The sequence below is a fragment of the Pseudoliparis swirei genome, chromosome 8, assembly GCF_029220125.1.
Source record: "Pseudoliparis swirei isolate HS2019 ecotype Mariana Trench chromosome 8, NWPU_hadal_v1, whole genome shotgun sequence".
NCBI lineage: Eukaryota > Metazoa > Chordata > Actinopteri > Perciformes > Liparidae > Pseudoliparis > Pseudoliparis swirei.
The window spans coordinates 9787768-9808523 of record NC_079395.1 but is presented as its reverse complement, the minus strand read 5'-3'; the positions used below and the strand labels follow the sequence as shown (position 1 = coordinate 9808523).

General features: G+C 41.7%; 1 protein-coding gene across 1 annotated transcript in view; it reads left to right on the top strand.

The window, feature by feature from the left end:
* The first annotated feature begins 1246 nt into the window (after positions 1–1246).
* LOC130197850 (vertebrate ancient opsin-like) overlaps positions 1247–20756 on the top strand; it is a 38523-nt gene continuing 19013 nt past the window's right edge. Inside the window, exons 1-3 of the mRNA XM_056420788.1 lie at positions 1247–1619; positions 5952–6246; positions 11726–11759. Coding sequence (XP_056276763.1) covers positions 1247–1619; positions 5952–6246; positions 11726–11759 — 702 coding nt within the window. The remainder of the gene's footprint in view (positions 1620–5951; positions 6247–11725; positions 11760–20756) is intronic.

The following is a 20756-nucleotide window of genomic DNA, read 5'->3' as shown; positions in this document are numbered from 1 at the left end:
TGGGTGCAGCAGGAGACATATACACCGAAAGCATCCAAAAGAGACTTGAACTTCTAAAGTTCAGCACATTGTGAGCGATCTGCAAAGAGATAACTTATCTCAGCCTGTGCTGTATGGACACCATGAGGCTAGATGTCTGACACTCATCATGTTTTAGCCTTTCGCTGCTCCTCATTATTCCAGTCCGAAAATGCCATACCTGGAGTATATGTTTTCAGTGGTGGCAGATGGAAATATTATGATTCTATTTCACAGATATAGAATCAACCAAAACAGAAAATAAAAAAGCCGTCGGAAAGCGTAACACCTGTGAGCTCACGTGTCAAATGTCCACACCTCTATATCAGATTGCAAAGCCCCTGCATGAGGCAAGTCTGTACGATTGACGTGACAGCCCAGAGTCATGCTGAGTTTACTTCTGCAAATACTGAACAATGGACTTCCTATGAATATAAACTGAAGGCTATAACAAAGACATCTTAATTTCTCCTTGACCTGTGACTGTGAGCATCATGTGCATTGTATTAATTAACTTGTTTGCATTATTGTATTTATATATGTTTTTCCTGAAACATAAATGAATTTATAGATTTGGACTCTTGAGTCAAGTTTGTGTACAGCAATATAAATGCAGACGAACTAGAATAGATGTGATTAGTGGAGAAGCCGCTCCTCAGAGACTGCGCTCAGCACCACGGACAGCGCCGCGCGCCGCGCGCCGTGCTCAGCGGAGCGGCGCCGGGAGAGAGATGACAGCTCCTCGAATTTTTTGAAATGTTTTTAATGGAGCTCTGACCACAGCAGCCGTGACTTTAGCGCAGTACATGACGATCATCCGATTGGTGTGCCGCAAGACACCGAACCACCAGCGTGCCCCGCCCCCGCCCGCCCCCTTCAGCTGTTGGAGAGCGGGCTGCAGTGATTTAAATAAGAAGAGGAAAAGTGCCGGTGTGAGAGACAGGAGCGTCTCTGGAAAGAGTGTGACACACGGTGGAGCAAAGTCTAACCAACATTTGTTGTTTGTTTTTTCTTTAAATGTCTAACACCCCCATCACCCTGAACTGAACAAAGTTTTTACATCCTCACAAACAACACTTTTTATTGTCCCACATTCCTGTTTGGTTCCACTTTTTTCCATTTCTTATAGCAACACGTGTTGCTGGCTTCTTAACATAGTTTTTCCACACACACAAAAAGAAAAAAGAAAATGTCATATTAGCCGCGGTATTGTGCCACCGGGACTGCGATGATCGTGTCCAACGTGAGCCTGAGCGGCTGCGCAGGGGTCAACAGTGCTCTGTGCGCCGCCGCCGGGGAAGGGCACCTGAGGGGAGGCTCAGACCGGAGCACCCTCACCCCAACAGGGAACCTGGTCGTGGCTGTGTGCATGGGCGTCATCGGCACTTTGGGACTTATGAACAACTTGCTGGTGCTCGTGCTCTTCTGCCGCTTCAAGATACTGCGGTCGCCCATAAACCTGCTCCTGATTAACATTTCCATCAGCGACTTGCTGGTGTGCGTACTGGGGACACGGTTCAGCTTTGCCGCCAGCACGCAGGGAAGGTGGCTCATAGGAGAGGGCGGATGCGTGTGGTACGGCTTTGCCAACTCCCTCTTTGGTGAGTAGAAATACGGAACCTAAGAGGCGATGTTCATACGTTTTGATTGTGTGTTACATTTGCAGATTACTGTATTTAACACAACAATACAGATGTGGTTGTGAATGATTTTGCGTATCGGGATGGATCCTTCCCAGAGCAGTGCGTTGGACAGAGTACATGATGTTGTTATAATTCTGAGGTCGAATTTAAGGATTTAGACACATTTGGAAAACAATAATGTCTTATAACTACCCCTGTTGATATGTGGACGCTGGTCTCATTCAACTTTTGGAGAGATGCATGGAAATCAGCGTAGCCCATATCGAACAATGAGAAGAACACATTTTGCTTATGCAGGAGATTCGGCATTATCTCTCTGCATATATACGTAAACAATACATTTTATTCCTCTCAAGCTTGCTCTCCTTTTCTCTCTCGATTGTGGATGTGCTCGTGCAGTCCGTCTTTACAGAGCTTGTTAGGGACTTGGTAAAGGGGCGCAACGTGTGGAGAGATGCTGCGGATGATACTTACAGTGAGATATATCATACACACAGATGTGAAGGTTTTGTTCAAATGAGTTGTAAAACAAACACATCTTTGTGTTATCTTTTGTAGGCACAGGTCATTATCATATGGGGATGTGGGATGCATTACGTCTTCATGGCATACAATTGCCGGGGGTATTTGTCATAGTTTGTGCTTAGCTCTCTTAGTCATTTGTTCAAATGTCATTAGAAGCTCTGAACAACTGTCATGCAGGACTGCATGTGATTCGGCTGCTGCACGTATTGCAAATTAAACAATGTGCAGCCTGCTATTCGGCTATAAAATGAGCGCTAAATGCTTGTTACCACCATGTAGATGTGTGTGCCCGAGGCAAGGGAAACCTCGCTGTTCTTCTAGCTGCCCGCGCAGCTCTGTGGCGGACTGCTGGGACACGAGCAGGCTATGGCAGGTGCGTCAGCAGCATTTTTTGCAGAATAAAATCCCCCGGGGAGAATCAGTAATGAGTGAAGGGACTCTGTCTACATTGGCTTAGGAGGGCTGATATATCGATGCAAATGGTGCACAATGATGCATAAGGCACTCGCTCTTTCAGCTGGAACTGTGCCAGGCTGGAAAGCTGAGGGTAATAAAAAAAAACTTAGTGTTCATTTTTGGATGGGTGCTATGTCAAAGTTGCAAATAAATCGTTTTTAATTAGAAGGTACATACACAATGCTAATATTTGCTTCACCTGAACTACATCTATCAAAGCTTCAAATGAGTAATTTGACAGTAAAATATATGATGGTACAGGACTATTTTTTTACTTTATTGGTTGGTTACAGTCAGATTTATAAGCCCTCAGAGTCCTCCCGGTTCATACTGAACAGCTTGACTGAAGGCGCCTAAGATCAGATGTCAGAAGATTCAGACTATATATCAAATTAACTGCATCAAAGGTTGTTAAATAGATGGTCAAATAGTTACTGACAGACAGCACACTTTAATAATCTCAACGACAATGTCCAAGAGTCAGTTACTCAAAATAATTCACAACCTTGAAATAGTTCCGAAACATTAAACTGCCATCTAGTCCCATTATATATAACTTTCACACAAATACAATCTAGCACAAGTAAATTGAAATATAGGAATTTCAGATTTTTGGGGAAACTGTCCCTTTAAGAGAAAGGCATATATTCATATTTCAAATGGTGAGTTGTTTCCTGTTTTATTGGTATTTTAATGCAGGCAGAGTGGCGCTATTTCTGACAAACAATTTCTAAAATCAATCAATCATTCGACCCACAGACATTTTTGTGAGAAGTTTAAGTTCGTATAGGGACTATTTTTTTCTCACAAGGCCAACCTGTTGCTTTGCTTGCTCTATTGTTACACTACGTTAAACTTAACTAAATTGAATTATCCTTAACTTTAGAGTGTCTTGAAACTGTCAGTTTTAAATTGAAAACAGAATCACAAAAGCTACTTCCACTTCCTCTTGGAAAAGTTTGCAATGTCCAAAACCCAAGTGAACACTGACTTTCACAAGGAGGCAATTTATAAAAATCTGTTGAACAGGACTTTGGCTTCTATCACACACACACAGAGAGAGAGACAGAGAGAGCGAGAGGTTTTTTTGAATGCTCAATGTTCTTTCAAATAAGTGGGTAACTATCAATGACAACACATTGTTTGCTTAGTGCAGGACATTGTATTCCTGCTCCCTCATGACATACTTAAACAGCTTTAAATTTTGCTTTTACACACACCATTCCCTCTCGATAATAAAGTTTTCAAATCAAAGGGGAAAAATCATAATCAATGACAACATGTATACAGAGCCTAACGGCAAAAGGTGGCTGTCCATTGTTTCAGCGGCATGATGATTTCTAAAATTAAATTGCGAGGCCTCTGTGCGTGCGTGTGTCATGGAGGATAGCTGCTAATTAGCTTTTGCCATTTTGAGAAAGTGTTATTTGATTTGTCTCCACTTACACTCGATCTTATCAGTCTGTCATCTGAAAGAAGGGCTACCCCACAGCTCTGAATGTGGGTTTTAGGACGGAACTTACTTTCTTTTCCTTTGCTTTTCTTGTCAGTAATTTTACACATCAGGAAATCTAGGGGTGTCTAATCTTGCTTACGGTACATCATGAGGGATGCACCGATCCAATACACTAGAAGCTTACAAACAGAAACATAATTTTGGGTGAAACATTAACTGGCACTATATTGGAGATGTCCGGTTTTCTGTGACCATAATAAAAGCATCAGGATGTGGTTCAAGTTAACAAGAGCTGCTATTGTACGACAGCCGTGTTTCTGATGACACTTTGCTGTAAACATGCTATCACTAGGATGTTATCTTGACATCTGCCGGGCCACCTGTTGTAAGAAAACTGTTCTCCTGAGTGCAGACACAGAATAACTCGGATGACATAAGGCAGCGATGAGCAGGGTTGCATTTTTGTCAAATTATCTGGGATTTGTTTCGTATTGTTGTTGTAAAACTGTCTTAAAGTTTGTAATATTGCAGTAACAGAACTAAGAAAAGTCAGCAGCGAAGCAGTTTGTGCAGAAAAAGCAACTTTCGCAGAATATCTGGAGGCAACAGTCAAGCATGCCGCACTATGCCAAAGAGACTCAGTCAGGGGTAGTGTGGTGTGTTCAATACATCTGCACACATTCTGCAGAACCTTCATCTCCAATCACAGAGCAGCATTTGTTGAGATACCTTTCCCCTCTACTTCTCCCTTCACCCATTGATCGTGCTGAGTCGCCACAGGGTTGGCCCCTCATTGAAAGGCCTGGATTGTCTTCTTAACCCTTGTGTTGCCTTCGGGTCATTTTGACCCGAATCAATATTACACCCTCCCCCCGCCTTTGGGTCATTTTGACCCGATTCAATGTTTCACCCTCCTGTTACCTTTATATTTACTAACATATTTTACCCTTTGGGTTCAATTTGACGCCAGCAATTAAAACCTCCAGAAAATTATTAGAATTAATATTGTTTTCCAAGTTTAAGTGTGAGGCACTTTATGTTTGTTTGTTGACTACCGAAAGAACACCGACATTAAACATTGAATGGGGTCAAATTAATCCTAAAGCGGGGGGAGGGTGTAATATTGATTCGGGTCAAAATGACCCGAAGGCAACACAAGGGTTAAAAGAGCTTCCCGTCCAAAGTCAATGGGCATGAAGCATGGCCTTGTGGATCATAACAGCTTCCAACCAAATAGCAAACAGCATATAAGACTGAGGGGTCAACAGTAGGGTCACTGAGCTCCAGGTGCTGCTGTGCTTCTGGCTTACTGAGAAAGAAAGGCTAAGAGAGAGAAGAAATCTTCCGTGTTGTGTTTCACCGCATTGCTTCTGCCATGCAGAGACACTACAGGTATTGCCGCTGTTTATGAATTGTAGTTGAGTATATCTGCTGCAAGCAACGGTGGATGAAACAAAAAATATTATGATTGCGCAACCACTTTTGCGAAAGTTTCATCATGCTGAAAATGTTACTCTGGCATTATTTCGTAAAATCATAACATGTCCTTTATTTTAAGTTAACAGTTAAGCTCCTCTCGCTGCACCTTTTGTTTCAGCTTTTTATCACAGTGACTGTACATTTATTCCCTGCTAGAGTAGATACAGATTTGGACATGCATGGCATTTGTGTTTCTATTCGATGGCCCCATTAAACGTGAAGTACAGTAGTCAGGGTGTAAAAAGAAAGAACACACCTGCACGGTGTTATGTTAGCTTGTGTATTGAATTGGACTCCTGTTTATACATGTGTGACTGAATCTGTACCGCATGTAATAGTTACCTCTGTACGCGTGTGCTCTGTCCACCCTGTAGGCATCATCTCCCTGATCTCCCTGGCCGTCCTCTCCTATGAGCGCTACAGCACCATGGTGGCGCCGACTGAGGCGGACTCCTCCAACTACCAGAAGGTCTACCTGGGGATCACCCTGTCCTGGGTCTACTCCCTCATCTGGACTGTGCCGCCTCTCTTTGGCTGGAGCCACTATGGCCCAGAGGGTCCTGGGACCACCTGCTCTGTCGACTGGACGGCCAAGACGGCGAACAGCATATCTTACATCATCTGCCTGTTTGTCTTCTGCCTCATCGTGCCGTTCCTGGTCATCGTGCTACGGGAAGCTTCTGTGCGCCATCAGACAGGTGAGGAAACACGAGGACGGGGAATGACCTGCTGTACTTGCACAGATGAGTCCAGTCAAACATTGGCTGTCGTGTTAAAGGTCACCTTGAACAGGGGATTCAACTAAAGAAACAATCATAGGCACGTAGAAATCAAAACACATTTTCGCCAGAAACTGCAGAAGACAAAAGGTGAAAAGTAAATAAATGGCTGAAATTCGTGTATATTGCTTTTACCCAAAGAGCTTTATAATGTGCCTCTCATTCACCTTACACCCACACAGGGTGATCCAGTGCAACAGAATAATATAAATGGTAAGCAATACAAATCCACGGAGATCCATTATCCAACTCGACAGTTCCTCTCTGCTCTGTGCAGTGGCCTTTCAGCTCATTGTTTTGGTTTTACATCCAGCAACTGTAAGGTTTCGATTCACTCATAAAATGTCATTACCATCAGCTGCAGTCAGTGGTTTTCAGCCCTGCAACTATATTCTATGTGCAGCACCAAACCAGACACAGAACAATAGTTATCCCGGGTGTAAAACCTAAAACCTAAAGTTAGAGCTAAAATGAGAGTACATATTGACTGAAAATAAACAGCTGAGCCAAATTAATTAAAAATGTTGTAATAAATCAGTGTTGTGTTTAAAGTTTGTTTCTGATACCCAGATTAAATATAATTTCAAGAGCTGAATATATATGGACATGAACACTAATTTTGTTGTTGAGCAACGAAATCTAAAATGTAAAGCTGAGAACCAGTGAACCAAAACCTGCAATCAAATGTGTTTTATAACAAGCTAATAACGGTTATGCTGCATAAACTATGATTTCTAAAATGAGCATTGCGCCATCACTGCAAGTCTATAAATTCAGACTCATTTTGATGGTTCACACCACACAGTGCATTTGGTTCACACATTACATTACATGTCATTTAGCTGACGCTTTTATCCAAAGCGACTTACAATCCTGTTACAATCATACACCGTAGACGCAGCTACAGGGAGCAATTCAGGGTTAAGTGTCTTGCTCAAGGACACATCGACTAGGGCTGGGATTGTACCTCCAGCCCCCTGATTGAAAGACGTACCTGTTAACCACTGACCCATAGTCGCCCAGTACACACATATCTAAAGATTGATTGTGTGTGATACATTTGTCTCATAGAGAACGTGTTGACTTCATACAAACCAATGTCCTCACAAGCTACAGTGAAAATATCATGATTTGAGTCTGTCTGACCAACAGTTTCTGCAGTATAAAATCCCACTTTGGTCCTCTTTAGATAATTTAGTAGATTTATTTCCTACCACTCTGCATCAAATTATGGAAATAAGCAAGAAATCACCTTCGACAGTACGGTGGTGGGCGCTCACCTGCTTTTACCCATGTATGTGACTCTGCCTTTATGTTTCAAACCTACAAACAATTAAATGCTTTTATAATAAGAAATAAAATAAAGGGAACCAATGTTTACACACACACACACACACACACACACACACATGCACACACACACACACACACACACACACACACACACACACACACACACACACACACACACACACACACAAACACCTTCCAAGATTACAACTCACCTCAGACTGTGTGTGAGCATCATGTCTTCACCATTACTACACAATTAGTTGTGGTTCTCCTGTATTTGGCCTTTTATGAGCAAGTGTCCCTATCCACATTTCTTTATAATTTTGCTTCAAGTTTTTTTTTTCCCTCTCTCACACTTTTTCTATGTGCTGTGTTTCCTCATCAGAAAACACAACCAGTTATCTTTCTCTCTCCGTCGTTGTCAGCCTTCAACTACCTGTCTCTCCCTTTCTTCAGACTCTCTTTTACTCTTTTCTCTATCTGTTATAAGTCTGCTTCGCTTCATTTCCCCATTATTTCATCCTTTATATCTTCTTGGTGCAAGAGAACATACATCCTTCATCTTTGCTGGTTTTAATGACTTTTCAGGGTTGTTCTTCTCCCACTGACAAAGTAAAGTACCGGCTGTTAAGTTCTCCCGTCACATTATACTAAAAGAAGTTGAGCAACTTGTCCAAAAAGTTAAACTCCCCTATCTAATAATGCGCGCATGACAGAGAACCAGTTCACATGGGAGGAGTAATGAAGTTGGGTTTGGTCCAAGTTAATGTGCTGTGATGTTCAGTTTAGTAGGATGTGGCTCTCTTCCCAGCGTGAGACTATTGAGTTAATCCTTTAGTTCAGTGTTACCTTTCAATGATGTGGAAATGTTCTCCTTGTTCTGTTAAACCAGTGGTTCTCAAACCTTTTCTCTCGAGCCTCACTTCAGTGGAAGAAAAATGTTCGCACCCTACCGCCTGAACAAAATTGTAACTTAAATGATCTATGCTGAACTCCCATTGAAATAACAACTTTTGTGACTCTCACAAACTCATTATCCTTTCAAAAACGATAACGTGCAAACCAGTGCAAAATAAAATGAGTGCAGGTATGTGTGAGCCATCAAGTTGTATCAGTATTAGTTCAAACTCACTCAGATTCTCAAAGATTTAATATTCCCTTGATGGAGTCTCCTGACCCACATCTCAGCCTCTGAGTGAAACCTGATCTGGTCTGCAGCTGAGAAGCTGCTCACTGCCTCTGAAGATAAACATTGAATTCATTCAGCTTTCCAAATATGTCACTGAGAGGCCGTTTCCTCAGAAATTATTCATCAGCAAACTTGCCTGCAAATTAATAATTATAATTGAATTAATACATTTTATTAAAAAAATTATAATAAAGATAAAATAAAGATAAACAGAGTCCACCTCTCTTTTGCAGAATAATAGTATGGATAATATGTTTACAATTTTAATTTGTATTGTACTGTCCTGTATGACACATGTCATCATATGACGGATGTTTAGTGTCTCTGAGCTCAAAGACTTGACCTTGCACGTTTCCTTTCGTGAGAGCCACCCGAGCTTCATGTGGACCAGCTGAGAGAGCTCCGTCTCCTTACAGAGTGACCACAGTGGTGCTCAGGGACCTTGTTTTTATTAAATTGACTACGCTGATAGCATCGGTCAAAACCTTCTGTTGTTTCACGGCACATCTAGCACTTCTGTATAAAAAGCACAAAATACACAAGTAAAACTCTATTTCAGCTTGCCAAATTACTGATGGACTAAATGAAAAATGCTGATGGCTAAAAAGTAAACAGTGTGTCCATTGCACATTTAAAAGACCCTCCTTATCCAGCGCCTACAAGAACATCCTTTTCTCTGCCATGGTCTGTGCACCATCTGGAAACACTCACAACTCTCCCATTTCAGCCCGTGTTCTTTCAGGTAACTGTCCAGAAGCATAAAGAGCTCATCAGCTGATGCCCCTTTACAAAAGGATTTGTCAGCTGGGTCCATTCTTTTGGTTGGATCGTTCTGTTAAGGGGTGAGCAAGGCAGGAACCCAAAAGCAGCACAAGGTTTCTTTTAATTGTTCATTGAGCAGAACCACAGTCTGGCAACAGGAGAGAAACAAACGATCCAACAACATAAAGGGGTATGAGGGCAGTTTAAGTAGCCAGCGTCCTAATTGATGATCAGTCACAGCTGCTCTGGCAATCACCACCCAGGGGAGGGAGGAGACAGCCACACCTTCTTGGTGAGCCCTAGACAGACAGGGTAAACACACAGGAGACAGAAGGACAGGGAAACAGAGGAAACACAGGGAAACACTGTCTTGTCTTGATGACAACATGACACTTTGCTTTTCTTGTCAGTAATTTTACACATCAGGAAATCTAGGGGTGTCTAATCTTGCTTACGGTACATCATGAGGGATGCACCGATCCAATACACTAGAAGCTTACAAACAGAAACATAATTTTGGGTGAAACATTAACTGGCACTATATTGGAGATGTCCGGTTTTCTGTGACCATAGTAAAAGCATCAGGATGTGGTTCAAGTTAACAAGAGCTGCTCTTGTACTACAGCCGTGTTTCTGATGACACTTTGCTGTAAACATGCTATCACTAGGATGTTATCTTGACATCTGCCGGGCCACCTGTTGTGAGAAAACTGTTCTCCTGAGTGCAGACACAGAATAACTCGGATGACATAAGGCAGCGATGAGCAGGGTTGCATTTTTGTCAAATGATCTGGGATTTGTTTAGTATTGTTGTTGTAAAACTGTCTTAAAGTTTGTAATATTGCAGTCACAGAACTAAGAAAAGTTAGCAGCGAAGCAGTTTGTGCAGAAAAAGCAACTTTAGCAGAATATCTGGAGGCAACAGTCAAGCATGCCGCACTATGCCAAAGAGACTCAGTCAGGGGTAGTGCTGTGTGTTCAATACATCTGCACACAGAAACAAACACATTCAGCAGAACCTTCATCTCCAATCACAGAGCAGCATTTGTTGAGATACCTTTCCCCTCTACTTCTCCCTTCACCCATTGATCGTGCTGAGTCGCCACAGGGTTGGCCCCTCATTGAAAGGCCTGGATTGTCTTCTTAAAAGAGCCTCCTGTCCAAAGTCAATGGGCATGAAGCACGGCCTTGTGGATCATAACAGCTTCCAACCAAATAGCAAACAGCATATAAGACTGAGGGGTCAACAGTAGGGTCACTGAGCTCCAGGTGCTGCTGTGCTTCTGGCTTACTGAGAAAGAAAGGCTAAGAGAGAGAAGAAATCTTCCGTGTTGTGTTTCACCGCATTGCTTCTGCCATGCAGAGACACTACAGGTATTGCCGCTGTTTATGAATTGTAGCTGAGTATATCTGCTGCAAGCAACGGTGGATGAAACAAAAAATATTATGATTGCGCAACCACTTTTGCGAAAGTTTCATCATGCTGAAAATGTTACTCTGGCATTATTTCGTAAAATCATAACATGTCCTTTATTTTAAGTTAACAGTTAAGCTCCTCTCGCTGCACCTTTTGTTTCAGCTTTTTATCACAGTGACTGTACATTTATTCCCTGCTAGAGTAGATACAGATTTGGACATGCATGGCATTTGTGTTTCTATTCGATGGCCCCATTAAACGTGAAGTACAGTAGTCAGGGCGTAAAAAGAAAGAACACACCTGCACGGTGTTATGTTTGCTTGTGTATTGAATTGGACTCCTGTTTATACATGTGTGACTGAATCTGTACCGCATGTAATAGTTACCTCTGTACGCGTGTGCTCTGTCCACCCTGGAGGCATCGTCTCCCTGATCTCCCTGGCCGTCCTCTCCTATGAGCGCTACAGCACCATGGTTGCGCCGACTGAGGCGGACTCCTCCAACTACCAGAAGGTCTACCTGGGGATCACCCTGTCCTGGGTCTACTCCCTCATCTGGACTGTGCCGCCTCTCTTTGGCTGGAGCCACTATGGCCCAGAGGGTCCTGGGACCACCTGCTCTGTCGACTGGACGGCCAAGACGGCGAACAGCATATCTTACATCATCTGCCTGTTTGTCTTCTGCCTCATCGTGCCGTTCCTGGTCATCGTGCTACGGGAAGCTTCTGTGCGCCATCAGACAGGTGAGGAAACACGAGGACGGGGAAGGACCTGCTGTACTTGCACAGATGAGTCCAGTCAAACATTGGCTGTCGTGTTAAAGGTCACCTTGAACAGGGGATTCAACTAAAGAAACAATCATAGGCACGTAGAAATCAAAACACATTTTCGCCAGAAACTGCAGAAGACAAAAGGTGAAAAGTAAATAAATGGCTGAAATTCGTGTATATTGCTTTTACCCAAAGAGATTTATAATGTGCCTCTCATTCACCTTACACCCACACAGGGTGATCCAGTGCAACAGAATAATATAAATGGTAAGCAATACAAATCCACGGAGATCCATTATCCAACTCGACAGTTCCTCTCTGCTCTGTGCAGTGGCCTTTCAGCTCATTGTTTTGGTTTTACATCCAGCAACTGTAAGGTTTCGATTCACTCATAAAATGTCATTACCATCAGCTGCAGTCAGTGGTTTTCAGCCCTGCAACTATATTCTATGTGTGCAGCACCAAACCAGACATACAGAACAATAGTTATCCCGGGAGTGTAAAAACCTAAAACCTAAATAGAGCTAAAATGAGAGTACATATTGACTGAAAATAAACAGCTGAGCCAAATTAATTAAAAATGTTGTAATAAATCAGTGTTGTGTTTAAAGTTTGTTTCTGATACCCAGATTAAATATAATTTCAAGAGCTGAATATATATGGACATGAACACTCAATTTTGTTGTTGAGCAACGAAATCTAAAAATGTAAAGCTGAGAACCAGTGAACCAAAACCTGCAATCAAATGGCTGTTTTATAACAAGCTAATAACGGTTATGCTGCATAAACTATGATTTCTAAAATGAGCATTGGTGCCATCACTGCAAGTCTATAAATTCAGACTCATTTTGATGGTTCACACCACACAGTGCATTTGGTTCACACACATTACATTACATGTCATTTAGCTGACGCTTTTATCCAAAGCGACTTACAATCCTGTTACAATCATACAACGTAGACGCAGCTACAGGGAGCAATTCAGGGTTAAGTGTCTTGCTCAAGGACACATCGACTAGGGCTGGGATTGTACCTCCAGCCCCCTGATTGAAAGACGTACCTGTTAACCACTGACCCATAGTCGCCCAGTACACACATATCTAAAGATTGATTGTGTGTGATACATTTGTCTCATAGAGAACACGTGTTGACTTCGTACAAACCAATGTCCTCACAAGCTACAGTGAAAATATCATGATTTGAGTCTGTCACAACCAACAGTTTCTGCAGTAACAAATCCACTTTGGTCCTCTTTAGATAATTTAGAGATTTATTTCCTACCACTCTGCATCAAATTATGGAGAAATAAGCAAGAAATCACCTTCGACAGTCGGTGGGCGCTCACCTGCTTTTACCCATGTGTGACTCTGCCTTTATGTTTCAAACCTACAAACAATTAAATGCTTTTATAATAAGAAATAAAATAAGGGAACCAATGTTTACACACACACACACACACACACACACACACACACACACACACACACACACACACACACACACACACACACACACACACACACACACACAAACACCTTCCAAGATTACAACTCACTCAGACTGTGTGAGCATCATGTCTTCACCATTACTACACAATTAGTTGTGGTTCTCCTGTATTTGGCCTTTTGAGCAAGTGTCCTCCATTTTCTTTATAATTTTGCTTCAGTTTTTTTTCCCTCTCTCACACTTTTTCTATGTGCTGTGTTTCCTCATCAGAAAACACAACCAGTTATCTTTCTCTCTCCGTCGTTGTCAGCCTTCAACTACCTGTCTCTCGCTTTCTTCCAGACTCTCTTTTACTCTTTTCTCTATCTGTTATAAGTCTGCTTCAGCTTCATTTCCCCATTATTTCATCCTTTATATCTTCTTGGTGCAAGAGAACATGTACATCCTTCATCTTTGCTGGTTTTAATGACTTTTCAGGGTTGTTCTTCTCCCACTGACAAAGTAAAGTACCGGCTGTAGTTCTCCCGTCACATTATGTAAAAGAAGTTGAGCAACTTGTCCATAAAAAAGTTAAACTCCCCTATCTAATAATGTGCGGCGCAATAGAGAACAGTTCACATGGGAGGAGTAAATGAAGTTGGGGTTTGGTCCAAGTTAATGTGCTGTGATGTTCAGTTTAGTAGGATGTGGCTCTCTTCCCATGTGAGACTATTGAGTTAACTTTAGTTCAGTGTGTTACCTTTCAATGATGTGGAAATGTGCTCCTTGTTCTGTTAAACCAGTGGTTCTCAAACCTTTTCTCTCGAGCCTCACTTCAGAGGAAGAAAAATGTTCGCACCCTACCGCCTGAACAAAATTGTAACTAAATGATCTATGCTGAACTTGTATTGAAATAACAACTTTTTGTGACTCCTCACAAACTCATTATCCTTTCAAAAACGATAACGTGCAAACCAGTGCAAAATAAAATGAGTGCAGGTATGTGTGAGCCATCAAGTTGTATCAGTATTAGTTCAAACTCACTCAGATTCTCAAAGGAATTAATATTCCCTTGATGGAGTCTCCTGACCCACATCTCAGCCTCTGAGTGAAACCTGATCTGGTCTGCAGCTGAGGAAGCTGCTGCTCACTGCCTTGAAGATAAACATTGAATTCATTCAGCTTTCCAAATATGTCACTGAGAGGCCAATTTCCTCAGAAATTATTCATCAGCAAACTTGCCTGCAAATTAATAATTATAATTGAATTAATACATTTTATTAAAAAAATTATATTAAAGATAAAATAAAAGATAAACAGAGTCCACCTCCTCTTTGCAGAATAATAGTATGGATAATATGTTTACAATTTTAATTGTATTGTACTGTCCTGTATGACACATGTCATCATATGACGGATGTTTAGTGTCTCTGAGCTCAAAGACTTGACAGCACGTTTCCTCGTGAGAGCCACCGAGCTTCATGTGGACCAGCTGAAGGCTCCCGTCTCCTTACAGAGTGACCACAGTGGTGCTTTCAGGGACCTTGTTTTTATTAAATTGACTACGCTGATAGCATCGGTCAAAACCTTCTGTTGTTCACGGCACATCTAGCACTTCTCTGTAAAAAGCACAAAATACACAAGTAAAACTCTATTTTCAGCAGCCAAATTACTGATGGACTAAATGAAAAATGCTGATGGCTAAAAGTAAACAGTGTGTCCATTGCACATTTAAAAAGACCCTCCTTATCAGCGCCTACAAGAACATCCTTTTCTCTGCCATGGTCTGTGCACCATCTGTGCAGAAACACTCACAACTCTCCCATTTCAGCCCGTGTTCTTTCAGGTAACTGTCCAGAAGCATAAAGAGCTCATCAGCTGATGCCCCTTTTACAAAAGGATTTGCCTGCATGTGGTATTCACCAAGTTTCCTCTGAAAGAACTCCAGTGGCTTATTGACGTGAGTGAGGTGTAATGTCGCCAAGACATAAATCACAGACTGGTCTCTCCTCATCTGCATCGCCTGCGGTTGATTTTATTTTCCCTCCTGCCAAATGTCTCTCTGTTGTAGCCTACACAGCTACACACTACTGAGCGACACACTACTAAATATTTTAAATATACACTTTTATTAATCCCCAAGGGGAAATTAGTTCTCTGCATTTAACCTATCCTTAGTTATTAAGGAGCAGTGGGCTGCAGTGAAGCGCCCGGGAAGCAACTGGGGGTTCAGTGCCTTGCTCAAGGACACTTCGACTTGCAACTAATGGGGAGAGCGGGGATCGAACCCACAACCTTGAGGTTGCAGGACGACCCTCTTACCCCACTGAGCTACAGCCGCCCCAAAGCTACACACTACTAAGCTACACACTACTGAGCTACACACTACTGAGCGACACACTACTAAGCTACACACTACTGAGCTACACACTACTGAGCTACACACTACTGAGCTACACACTATTAAGCTACACACTACTGAGCTACACACTACTGAGCTACACAATACTAAGCTACACACTACTAAGTTACACACCACACACAACTGAGCTACACGCTAACACGCTACTGAGCTACACACTACTGAGCTACACACTACTAAGCTACACACTATTAAGCTACACACTACTGAGCTACACACTACTAAGCTACACACTACTAAGCTACACACTACTGAGCTACACACTACTGAGCTACACACTACTAAGCTACACACTACTAAGCTACACACTACTGAGCTACACACTATTAAGCTACACACAACTGAGCTATACGCTACTGAGCTACACGCTACTGAGCTACACACTACTGAGCTACACAATACTAAGCTACACACAACTAAGCTACACACTATTAAGCTACACACTACTGAGCTACACACTACTGAGCTACACACTATTAAGCTACACACTACTGAGCTACACGCTACTGAGCTACACACAACTAAGCTACACACTACTGAGCTACACAATACTAAGCTACACACTACTAAGTTACACACCACACACAACTGAGCTACACACTGCTGAGCTACACGCTACACACACTACTGAGCTACACACTACTGAGCTACACACTACTGAGCTACACACTAGCTACACACTACTGAGCTACACACTACTGAGCTACACACTAGCTACACACTACTGAGCTACACACTAATGAGCTACACTACTGGGCTACACACTACTGAGCTACACGCTACTGAGCTACACACTACTGAGCTACACAATACTAAGCTACACACTAATGAGCTACACACTGAGCTACACACTACTGAGCTACACACTACTGAGCTACACACTACTGAGCTACACACTACTGAGCTACACACTAATGAGCTACACACTAGCTACACACTAGTGAGCTACACTACTAAGCTACACACAACTAAGCTACACACTACTGAGCTACACACTACTAAGCTACACACTAAGCTACACTACTGAGCTACACACTAGCTACACACTACTGAGCTACACACTAATGAGCTACACACTAGCTACACACTACTGAGCTACACACTACTGAGCTACACACTACTGAGCTACACACAACTAAGCTACACACACTACTGAGCTACACACTACTAAGCTACACACTATTAAGCTACACACTACTGAGCTACACGCTACTGAGCTACACACTACTAAGCTACACACTACTGAGCTACACACTACTGAGCTACACACTACTAAGCTACACACTATTAAGCTACACACTACTGAGCTACACGCTGAGCTACACGCCACTGAGCTACACACTACTGAGCCACACACTACTGAGCTACACACTGCTAAGCTACACACTGAGCTACACACTGAGCTACACACACTAAGCTACACACACTGAGCTACACACTACTGAGCTACACAATACTAAGCTACACACTACTAAGTTACACACCACACACAACTGAGCTACACGCTAACACGCTACTGAGCTACACGCTACTGAGCTACACACTACTGAGCTACACACTACTGAGCTAAACACTACTGAGCTACACACTACTGAGCTACACTACTAAGCTACACACTACTGAGCTACACACTACTGAGCTACACACTACTGAGCTACACAATACTAAGCTACACACAACTAAGCTACACACTACTGAGCTACACACTACTAAGCTACACACTATTAAGCTACACACTACTGAGCTACACGCTACTGAGCTACACACTGAGCTACACACTACTGAGATACACACCACGCTGCTGAGCTAACAGCTACTGAGCTACACCTGTTGGGGAAATATTGTAGCACTTGAGAGTACCGGTAGTAATCTGCAGGAAAATATGAGTCATACTAAATTCAGAACAAGGGTAAATATGTTGAGACAAGTGAGGGAACTGCTGGTTATCAAACCAAATACTTTTAACAAAAGGCTGATTGAAGGAAAGATTCTGGACGGAGGGTCTTTGGGTTAGGAAATCTAATGGCTCTGATGACTCATGATTCGACCCAACCCATTTGATCAAAGTCAGAGGTCCTCACTTCAAACATTTAATTATGCTTTCTGACCTCTGGCAGCAATGCAATTAATTATAAAGTAATCAAAAACAAATAATGACATTTTGCACATATCAAGCCAAATTCCATATTGTCAGGCTTGTAGTTTGTAGTAAGCCAGAGCTCGCTCCATTAAGGAGCTGCTGGCAGCGACGGCCGCGGTTTAATGTTTTCCTAACTAGAGTTAGATTGACACATGGTTCATCCAATTTCATGCTCCATATTTTTTGTGCCTGCCCTTTACCAAACAGTTTCCTATGATGGCTTCTCAGATGGTTCTGTGTAACAAACCATTTGCTGGGTCAGGGTGCGGCGTGCAGCTCAGTATACTGAGGTCATTATACTGAGCTACACGCTAACACACGACTGAGCTACACACTAAGTCATATGTGATCCCGCGATTCTCCTGTGATCCAAACACAAAATGTCATTATTTGTTTTTGATTACTTTATAATTAATTGCATTGCTGCCAGGAGGTCAGAAAGCATAATTAAATGTAAGAAGTGAGGACCTATGTCTTTGATAAAATGGGTTGGCTATAGAGCTGAAGCGATGAAGATATCAAGGGGAAGTGAAGGAGAGAGATGAAGGGAAGAAGAGGAGGGGAGGAGGGGGAGAGAAACCGACTGTGACGGCTGGGGCCCTTAATTTGTGCTGGCCCACCTCAGCTGCACTGACCTTGCAATGGTCATGAGGTAATGTCATTGGTCACAAACAGATATATTTCCAGACTTGCTATCATATCTCACAAAAATAGGCAGGGAGCCCACTAGAGGGTTCAATGCAAACTAGGTGGTGCAGTTTGGATTAAGACATTGCAGTTGTACCTCCACCTACTTTGCTGAGTACAAAAGTACTCAGGGTGTAAATCATGAGTTTTATTACGATACCATATTATATTGCTTATTGTGATGGAGATACGATATTTTCGTAAATCACAAAGTCACAAAACAATATCAATACGATTCAATTCAGGAACCTGCGATCATTATGAGATGATATCTGCCAATTTAACACAATCAGATACATCTACTCACAAAAAGCAAATGAAATAGGATTTCAAAAAGTTATTACTGGGCTCTACCAACGCTTTTTATAGAAAACAATCTATTTTTAATAAGAAATAATTATTTTTTTGGAGGTGTGGTTGATGGTCAATGCTGGTGAGGAGTTTGTCTATAAAGTGAGAATAGATAGTCCACCTTAAAAGAGACCACATAACTGATCTGACGGCGGCGACCTCCGGCTCTGAAAAATGAAGTCAAAGCCGAAAAACTGCATTCTCTCTGCGACTCCACTTGAGTAAATTCCTCAGGAAAAATTGTGAAAAATTGGTTCATGGTCTCAATCACTAGTTTAAAGTCTTCTTCAATACAGCATGATGTTTTTTAGGAAGTTATGGTCCCATTTTGTGTCAAATATACCATAAACCAGTGTATGCTTTAGAGCGGGCTGACTGTGATTGACAGGTCGTTGCCTCTACCAGAGCCGTGTATGGCAACTCTACGGCACTCCTCCGCTGTCCAGATATGGTAGCTTCCCTTCACTGGTTGCAAAAAGCAAAGATGCTAAAAGAGATTCAACATGTCAACCAATGGCCAAATTGCCGAACACGAGGCCTCGTCACTGTAAAGTTCTCACTCAATCTCTCTCATTTCCAAAGAGAAGTAATATTGCAGTTGATCTCGCAATGGGTAAAGCACATTGGTGAGAAGCCGGTGACGATGTCTTTGTTGCTGCACTTGGGATTATTCAAGTGCTTTCAAGAATTTATTATTTTGGAACAGTGACTGTGGTGGAAGCTGCAGCACACACACACACACACACACACACACACACACACACACACACACACACACACACACACACACACACACACACACACACACACACAAGCACACACACCCATACACATGCTTTTATACTAAATCTATGAGTGGGAACAAACAACACAAGGCCACCAATCATCCTTTCACCAACAACATAATTGTTGAAAATGTAATATTAACCTTACGAGAAGGTTACACTATTTTTTTAAGCTGAAACCAATAGAAAATTAACTATAGTGAACTGACAGAAAATATACTAATATATTAGCGATGTAACAATTAAAGTTCTTTGGTTTTGGACTGTTGGTCCTTCAGTGTCTTCATCTCAGTGGTTGTAGACATTGTGTAAAAGCAGGTAACTGCGTATGAGCGCTGGTCTTCAAAACTCTCAGACCCTGTAGCCAGAATCTTTGGCTGACCTTCCTTCACATCCTGATATTGTTCACCGCATCGCATATTCATTCATTTATTGCATCTTTTGGACACATGCTATAATAAAAACAAGCTCACCAAAGGAACACATGTTAGAAAACCAACATGCGCATGCAAACAACTATTTAGAGTTCAAACAAGTATATATATATATATATATATATATATATATATATATATATATATACAGGACTGTCTCAGAAAATTAGAATATTGTGATAAAGTTCTTTATTTTCTGTAATGCAATTAAAAAAACAAAAATGTCATGCATTCTGGATTCATTACAAATCAACTGAAATATTGCAAGCCTTTTATTCTTTTAATATTGCTGATTATGGTTTACAGCTTAAGAAAACTCTAAAATCCTATCTCATAAAATTTTAATATTTCCTCAGACCAAGTAAAAAAAAAGATTTATAACAGCTGAGTGTTTGTCAAGGCTCAGGAAACCCTTGCAGGTGTTTCGAGTTAATTAGACAATTCAAGTGATTTGTTTAATACCCTACTAGTATACTTTTTCATGATATTCTAATATTTAGAGATAGGATATTTGAGTTTTCTTAAGCTGTAAGCCATAATCAGCAATAAATCAGAATAAAAGGCTTGCAATATTTCAGTTGATTTGTAATGAATCCAGAATGCATGACATTTTTGTTTTTTTAATTGCATTACAGAAAATAAAGAACTTCATCACAATATTCTAATTTTCTGAGACAGTCCTGTATATATATATTTAGACCGAGCTAAAACGAATGCTGTCTAATA